Below are 8,767 nucleotides of genomic sequence, written 5' to 3' on the forward strand. Positions count from 1 at the left end.
GCAATTATGTCTACTTATGATAAGGTAAAATGTTTCTGTTTCTGTCTTGATATGATATGGTAAATATATCCAATGCAAAAAACATCTACATTGTAAAAAGGTATTAATATTAATTTGCATATACTCACCACAAAGCTAAAGGCCCTGGGACTGAACTCCTCCCTATGCAACTGGGTCCTGGACTTCCTGATGGGCCGCCCCCAGGTGATGAAGGTAGGCAACATTAACTCTGTCACAATGAGCCTCAACATGGAGGACCCACAACGTTGTTTCCTCAGTCCCCTCCTGTACACCCACGACTGCATGGCTTCACACAGTTCCAACTCCATCATCAAGTTCCCTGAAGACACGACAGTAGTAGTCCTGATTACCAACAACCTCAGGATGCTAAAGAAATTCTGCAAGTCCATTCACTATAATTTCACAATTTAATATAATGGGCAACCTGTTTTCTGAAAACAATGCCTGCAGTACCGCGGTCAGCCTTCAATTTGATATCTTCAATGCGAGGGGGCAGTCGTTTTCCGCTGCGTCTGATTAAAGGTAGGTAGCCTAGTCGAAGTCCATTCTCTACATTTTACACCTCATGTACAATAATCAGTGGTCCTCATTTAGCTTTGAATTATTTTGTTGTGATTAAACATTTCCATAATAGTCACAATAGACCATTCACATACAGAGACATCAAATTACAACCCACCCTATATGTATTAGCTACTGCAGTTCTGTTCTGATGCGGTTGTAAAGAAACAGTTTAAAGACAAATATTTTTGATAATGAAAGACAGTCTGTTTTGAGACTGCGGGCCTTTGCACCTGACGAACTAAAACGTGGAGGAATGCGGTTAAATATCCGTTTAAGAAAATCGAGAATGCGACACTGACTGCGACTGCGCGAATTTGCAGGAAGTGTTAATAGTCGTTTTACCAGCTGATAAATTGTCAACAGTCTCAAGACGGGGACCTCTGATCGTTTCAGAGGGCGCCGATATTGTCACTGGTATGTATTCATATTTTTCTACTCCCCGAGTGTACGTATGGGATGTGGAGCTGCAAGAATGAAAGTGAGACGGCCGTCGAACCAGAGCTGGGGCGGATTTGGCTTAACCGCAACAAAATGACTGGGCTTCAACGGAGTCCATTCTGTACGGAGATACAGCAGTTAACAGATAAAGCTGACGATACCTGCATAGCGCCTATTTTAATATTCATACCCCGATGTAAAATAAAATATACAGCTAAATGCGTAGCAGATAATGAAAAACAATGGCATACAATGGCATGAGCTCTCGTGGTAATGAAAGTGAAAACACTGCGTGCTGTCACTCCACTGAAATGACAATAGCTCGCTGCCTGGCGAAATTCCAGCGTTTGGATGAATGTGACAGTGGTGAGTGGGACATCAACTCGCCGTTGTTGGTGCATGCGACTGACATGACCAGGTCCATTCGTTCTATCAAATGGACCTGGAACACGAGAAGCCAGCCCCATGTTTCGACCTCTCAATGACCCCTATGGCGGTTCATTTATATCGCTATAATAAAAAGAAAAAAAGAAACATCCTCTCACTGTCAACTGCGTTTATTTTAAGCAAACTTAACATGTGTAAATATTTGTATGAACATAACAAGATTCAACAACTGAGACATAAACTGAACAAGTTCCACAGACATGTGACTAACAGAAATGGAAAAAGGGGGAGGTCAAAATCAAAAGTAACAGTCAGTATCTGGTGTGGCCACCAGCTGCATTAAGTACTGCAGAGCATCTCCTTGTGGACTGCACCAGATTTGCCAGTTCTTGCTGTGAGATGTTACCCCACTCTTCCACCAAGGCACCTGCAAGTTCCCAGACATTTCTGGGGGGAATGGCCCTCACCCTCCGATCCAACAGGTCCCAGATGTGCTCAATGGGATTGAGATCTGGGCTCTTCGCTGGCCATGTCAGAACACTGACATTCCTGTCTTGCAGGAAATCACGCACAGAACGAGCAGTATGGCTGGTGGCATTGTCATGCTGGCGGGTCATGTCAGGATGAGCCTGCAGGAAGGGTACCACATGAGGGAGGAGGATGTCTTCCCTGTAACGCACAGCGTTGAGATTGTGTGCAATGACATCAAGCTCAGTCCGATGATGCTGTGACACACCGCCCCAGACCATGACGGACCCTCCACCTCCAAATCGATCCCACTCCAGAGTACAGTCCTCGGTGTAACACTCATTCCATTGACGATAAACGCGAATCCGACCATCACCCCTGGTGAGACAAAACCGCGACTCGTCAGTGAAGAGCACTTTTTGTCAGGTCTGTCTGGTCCATCGATGGTGGGTTTGTGCCCATAGGCGACGTTGTTGCCGGTGATGTCTGGTGAGGACCTGCCTTACAACAGGCCTACAAGCCCTCGGTCCAGCCTCTCTCAGCCTATTGCATACAGTCTGAGCACTGATGGAGGGATTGTGCGTTCCTGGTGTAACCCGGACAGTTGTTGTTGCCATCCTGTACCTGTCCTGCAGGTGTGATGTTTGGATGTATCGATCCTGTGCAGGTGTTGTTACACGTGGTCTGCCACTGAGAGGATGATCAGCTGTCCGCCCTGTCTCCCTGTAGCGCTGTCTTAGGCGTCTCACAGTACGGACATTGCAAATTATTGCCCTGGCCACATCTGCAATCCTCATGCCTCCTTGCAGCATGCCTAAGGCACAATCACGCAGATGAGCAGGGACCCTGGGCATCTTTCTTTTGGTGTTTTTCAGAGTCAGTAGAAAGGCCTCTTTAGTGTCCCAAGTTTTCATAACTGTGACCTTAATTGCCTACCGTCTGTAAGCTGTTAGTGTCGTAACGACCGTTCCACAGGTGCATGTTCATTGAACAAGCATGGGAAACAGTGTTTTAACCCTTTACAATGAAGATCTGTGAAGATATTTTGATTTTTACGCAGTAAAATCAGATCAAATAAATAAATCCGCACCTTATGGAACAATGTGGACTGTGAGGACACACACACACACACATATATATATAGTGGTATTATAAATGTTGTATTTCAGATGTGTAGTGGTGTAATAATGTTTTTGCCTTCATTTGTTTGGACGCCAGGAATGGGGATCTTTAATAAATACAAATACAAAATCTTCTCTCATCTGCAGAGAGAAAAAGAGGAGAGGTGGAGAAAGACTTCACGTCCCAGAGTCCCCTGTAGTCTGAGCTCCCATCACTGGGAGGCTCCCGCCCTCATCTCTGTCACCATGGCTACCAGAGGGAGTGGCCGGCCCAATTGCATGCTGCCCCAGACAAAGATATGCCAGTTTAAACTGGTGTTGCTGGGAGACATGGCTGTGGGCAAGTCCAGCCTGGTGCTGCGCTTCGTCAAGGGACAGTTTGATGAGTTTCAGGAGACCACCATTGGAGGTGAGGAGAGAAGTTGACTAGCACACTGTTGGCCCCAGATCAGGGTTGGGCAACTCTGTTCCTGGAGTGCCGTAATAAAATCTTCTGTTAAAAACACAGAGTTTTATTCCTGGACCAAGAAGGGAGGGTTTGCTGAGATGAAAGGATTGAGTTTTACATAATTACCTTTACATTCACTCTCTCTTCTCTCTCTCAGCTGCATTCTTGGCCCAGTCTGTGTGTCTAGACGACACCACTGTGAAGTTTGAGATCTGGGACACGGCGGGACAGGAGCGCTACCACAGTCTGGCTCCCATGTACTACCGCGGGGCACAGGCAGCTATTGTGGTCTTTGATATCACCAAGCCGGTACAGTCATCAATCGGCGCACCACAGAGCTGCATTTTCAGAGCTAACTTAAGGAGTAAACAATAAATGTATTGGCTGATTCCATGCCAGCAGGAACAGAAAATATGTTCGGTATCTGATAGAAACTTCATTGGGAGGAAGGATATTTACCATGCTTTTACATTTCTATCACAAACCATTTTTGAGAAAATCATGATGAAATGGGCAATTTTATGATGTTTTTAGACATACACTGACTATACCAAACATTAGGAACACATTCCTAATATTGATTTGCACCCCCCCATTTTGCCCTCAGAACAGCCTCAATTCGTCGGGGAATGGACTACAAGGTGTCAAAATTATTCAACAGGGATGTTGGCCCACGTTGACTCCAATGCAAAGTTGTGTGAAGTTGGCTGGATGTCCTTTGGGTGGTGGACCATTCTTGATACATGTGGGAAACTGTTGAGTGTGAAAAACCCAGAAGCGTTGCAGTTCTTGACACAAACCGGTGTGCCTGGCACCTACTACCATACCCTGTTCAAAAGGCACTTAAACCTTTTGTCTTGCCCATTCACCTTCTGAATGGCACACGTATACAATCCATGTCTCAAGGCTTAAAAATCCTTCTTTAACCTGTCTCTTCCCCTTCATCTATACTGATCGAAGTTGATTTAACAAGTGGCATCAATAAGGGACCATAGCTTTCACCTGGATTCACCTGGTCAGTCTGTCATGGAAAGAGCAGGTGTTCTTAATGTTTTGTATGCTAAGTGTATACATGCCTCTTGTAAGACCCTATGATGTGTGAACCGTACATGATACAGACAACATCTTGGAGTCAATATATTCCTAATAGTGTTCTCTCATATGGAGTGTCAAGATACAGAAATAAAAATGTTCACATTCATTTACTCAACATTACAAATATTAATATCTCAACTTCCTTTTTTGACGTAGCTTATTTTTAGACACATTTTAACAGTACACTCTTAAAACACATCACATTTCCAGAGTGGCTCTCTGGTACTATTAATGATATGACCCATTTTCTACATAGAAATTGACAGGTCATTAACCAATCACAGCCCTCCTTTACGATTGCACATTCAGCAAATCACCAGCAGTGGGAGGGAGTTCCCTTTGAATCCCTTTACCATTCACTGTATTGCTGGTGTCCATGTAAATGTATCATACATTCAGAATTAGCAGAGGCCACTCTGGAAGTGTGATGTACTTGTAGAGGTCATTGTTCCACACAATATGTCTTAAAATGAAAAGGGGTCATTTTGAGATTACATATTTTTTATGTTGAATAAATGAATGTGCAAAATTATATTTCATAATCAAGACATTTTAGAGCACACTATAAGGAGTATAATTATTTTATTAACCTTTTTTTAACTAGGCAAGTGACGGCCTACCAAGAGGCAAAATTCCTCCTAAGGGGATGGGGGCTGGGATTCTAAATAAAAATGTAGGATAAAACGCACATCACGAAAAGAGACAACACTACATAAAGATAGACCTAAGACAACACAGCCTGACATCAACACAACATGGTAGCAACATGACAACACATGGCAGCAGCGCATAGCAGCAGCGCGTAATGACACCAAGCTGTTGTCTATCATGTACGGTTCACAGATCATAAGGTCTGACAGGAGTAATGTATAGGTCTAAAAAGGGCCTAAAATGGCCACTTTCATCATGTTAAAAAAAATAATAATGGTTTGTGATACAAATGTAAAAAGCATTTCAAAGACCCTCCTCCCTTCTATGTGAGAACTGCCAGAACAATCTGAGATACCAATATTTTCTGCTGCTGTGGAATCGCCCCATTGTACTGTACTGCTCTAGCCCTCTCTATCATGTGAACATTGCCATGTTATTTAAATGTTGCACTGTATCTGACTCCTCTTTCTCACCAACTCGCCCCTCTCCTATGGCCTCTGCTTTGCCCTCCTGTAGGAGACGTTTGAGCGAGCCAAAGCCTGGGTGAAGGAGCTACAGAGGCAGGCAAGCCCCAACATTGTCATCGCTCTGGCAGGGAACAAGGCTGACCTGGCTGAGAAGAGACTAGTGGAGTACGAGGTACTGTACTCAACACTGACTCAGTAACATGTTATGGTCGGCACTATACACTGACATAATACTACGGTATATCAAATATTAATTATAAAATACTGGGGATAATGATGAAACACTGGGGATACTATTCCCAATACTGATGGATTGTTGCCTCCTGTCTGACAGGAGGCCCAGACCTATTCTGAAGACACTGGGCTTCTCTTCATGGAGACCTCTGCCAAGACGGCCATGAATGTCAACGAACTGTTCCTGGCCATTGGTAAGCTTCCATCTTCCCCCATCAACCTATAGGGATACTTATAGGTAACACCATTTTTGTTAATTTCAATTGTTGACCTAATAACAAAAACTGTTAACAAATGTTTTCATGACTACATGACCTGCGGAAGAAAAACTCCAGGCCCTAGTTAGAACTAGGTCAGAAGAATAACATGATAAAAGTTTGTTCCACTGTCTCTGCAGCCAAAAAGATGCCAAAAACGGACACCCAGAACCCTACACACGCAGCACGACACCGGGGAGTGAACCTACAGGACCCCGATGCCCACAACACCCGATCCTGCTGTGGAGGAAGCGGCGGAGGGAACTAGGACCGCTCCACTTCCACCCTGCTCCCAACCTCTGGGGTCGGGCAAGGGGACACCCCCTTCAAACCTCCACCCTCCCTCCCATCCACCCAGACAGCCACAGAGAGAGAGACATGGTGGAAGAAAGAGTCAGAACAGGACGGTTGTCTTTTGCGAAGCCAGATAGATTTCTGACAGAGAGAGAGAGGTCTGATAAAGACTGACAGACAGGAAGAATAAAAGAGTCTGACAAGACTGTATAGTATTTAGCACTAATCGTGGATGTTGTTTCGCCTTCGGTCTGTTTCGATTCATTTCAATCATGGTTCCATTTCATTATGCAATCGCTGCAGTGTCGGTCCTTGAGTGGCAGAGAGGGAAGAAAGGAGAGATGGAGCGAGGGATGAGGGGGGAAAAGAGTGAATGGGATGCAGGCCACACTCCCTCAAAGTATTCCCATTACTGCTGTCCTGAATGCCCCCTCATCACCCCCTCTAGCATGAGCCCCAGGCAGCCTGAGCAACCTGAAGCCTTGGCCTGAGCCATTCCAGACACTTCCCGGTTGCCACAGATAGAATAACCCATGTTAGCTGGCACAGTTTACCCACAATCGCATGAGAGGGAAAACACAGTTCATGGTCTCTTCTGATGCCCTTATTTCCTCTGGCCTCATTTATTTCCCCTAGGCTATATTATTATTATTATTAATACTCCTCAGAGCAGCGGTGTTGTGAGACATCATGGTGCCAATGCCAGTCTGGTATCATCCAGACCCCTCATCCTCGATCTCACCTCCACCCACATTTGTACAGTAGATATACACTGAAGAACCCACAGTACAGAGTGAGTCTGCTCTATGCCATGTCTGAGTCTGGCTAGGCCCTCGCTGGAAACTACCGCTGTTTCTAACAATCAATCCACTGTCTAGTGCAGGGTCTCCCAAACTCCTTCCTGGGCCCCTCCTGGGTGCATGTTTTGTTTTGTGCCCTAGCACTACACAGCCAGGGCCCCAGGACCGAGCTTGGAAAACCCTGGTTACTGCACAGCGATATCCAGGGCTGCAGATTCTCCTGGTCAGGAGAAAAACCTTGCCTCTCCCGAGTGATAGTTTATAGTAGGATCTCAAAACCCTAGCCTGGTCCCAGATCTGTTTGTGCTGTCATTGCCAAGTCCCTATGGTTGACAATGAACGTGGAGTTGGCAAGACAGAAAAAGCAGATCTGGGACCAGGCTACTTAAACCGCTCTAGGGATGAAGTCCTGTAGTTAGGAAACCATTGTATCTTGCCTGTCATGTTGTGACTGCATGGGCCATGATATACATGCTATGTTCTGCTGTTCCTCATTTGTCCTGTGTCTTACTGCGTAAGAGTTGATGTAAATGAAAACAATGTAATAACGCTTTTAATGACTAACGAGCTGATGCTGTTCAAAGCACTGGTTTGGACACAGACAGCTTTGATGACAGAGCTACCCACTCTGTTGATGGACTCTATTGACGCATAAATCCTAGACAGTCCATATAGATCTGGAGGGATGAGAGAAGGCATGGTATTTGCTTCACCTTGTCAACTGATAGACAGGGTGGATTTGTTTTTGCCATATTGCTTCTAACTCTTCATTTGTTTCAGATCTACAGGAGGTAGGTAGGGGACAGGGGGATCATTTTGGAAGTGCGCATGTTTAGCTAAGAAGAATAAGGGTGCTTACAAGGGGTTTGAAAAACAAAAAAAAGTGCCTACTCTGTTTTATTCCCCTGTATGCTTTTTGAGTTTGCTTTGGGGTGTGTTCAGTACGTAGGAGTCAAAGTAAAGCATATCCCTGTAACCATTAACTGACTGCACGTTGTCTGTCAGTCTGCTCTTTGTACAGTTGTGAGGAACTCTTGTCAAATACACTATGTATTTTCACCTAATTGTATTGAACCTGTTTTGTTGTTGATTTTACTGACTAGAATACCTATGTCATCCTGGAATTAATCGCTAACTAAGGACCCTAATCGATGTGATGAGCTCTACTTAATTTAAAAACAAATTGTTTCATGGGCTCATGATTAACTGATGAATCCATAAGTCACTCATTCATTAACTCTATGATCACAGGTTATGTGTAATAATAATGAAGTTCACACAATGTGGGGAAAAAACTTAAACTCCCATCAGCACCTCTGTAAAGCATTGTTCAATAAAGATGTGCTATTGCGCCATGTGTGCGGTCAGTGACTATGAACCGATGGTATGTCTCAAAATGGTTTAGTCCAGTGGTGATAATTGTCTTCTGCCATGGGTTTTGGCTTGAAACTGGTTTTGGTTTTTTTGGGGGGGGGGGGGGGGGGGATTGGGGCTGCTAAGACTTCAGGAACCAGGGTGCACG

General features: G+C 44.7%; 1 protein-coding gene across 2 annotated transcripts; it reads left to right on the plus strand.

The window, feature by feature from the left end:
* The first annotated feature begins 454 nt into the window (after nucleotides 1-454).
* On the plus strand, nucleotides 455-8,623 carry LOC129816632 (ras-related protein Rab-5B-like). Of its 2 annotated transcripts, none has more exons than XM_055871358.1 (6): nucleotides 455-543; nucleotides 3,147-3,408; nucleotides 3,605-3,756; nucleotides 5,710-5,832; nucleotides 5,995-6,088; nucleotides 6,292-8,623. In XM_055871358.1, exons 2-6 carry the CDS (start codon nucleotides 3,246-3,248, stop codon nucleotides 6,417-6,419), a joined length of 660 nt encoding a protein of 219 aa, XP_055727333.1. In that variant the 5' UTR covers nucleotides 455-543; nucleotides 3,147-3,245; the 3' UTR covers nucleotides 6,420-8,623. The 2 variants fall into 2 exon arrangements, with proteins under 2 accessions (XP_055727333.1, XP_055727332.1); XM_055871357.1 differs by lacking the exon at nucleotides 455-543 and adding an exon at nucleotides 901-999.
* Nucleotides 8,624-8,767: the final 144 nt, after the last annotated feature.

This window comes from Salvelinus fontinalis, chromosome 19 (genome assembly GCF_029448725.1).
Source record: "Salvelinus fontinalis isolate EN_2023a chromosome 19, ASM2944872v1, whole genome shotgun sequence".
NCBI lineage: Eukaryota > Metazoa > Chordata > Actinopteri > Salmoniformes > Salmonidae > Salvelinus > Salvelinus fontinalis.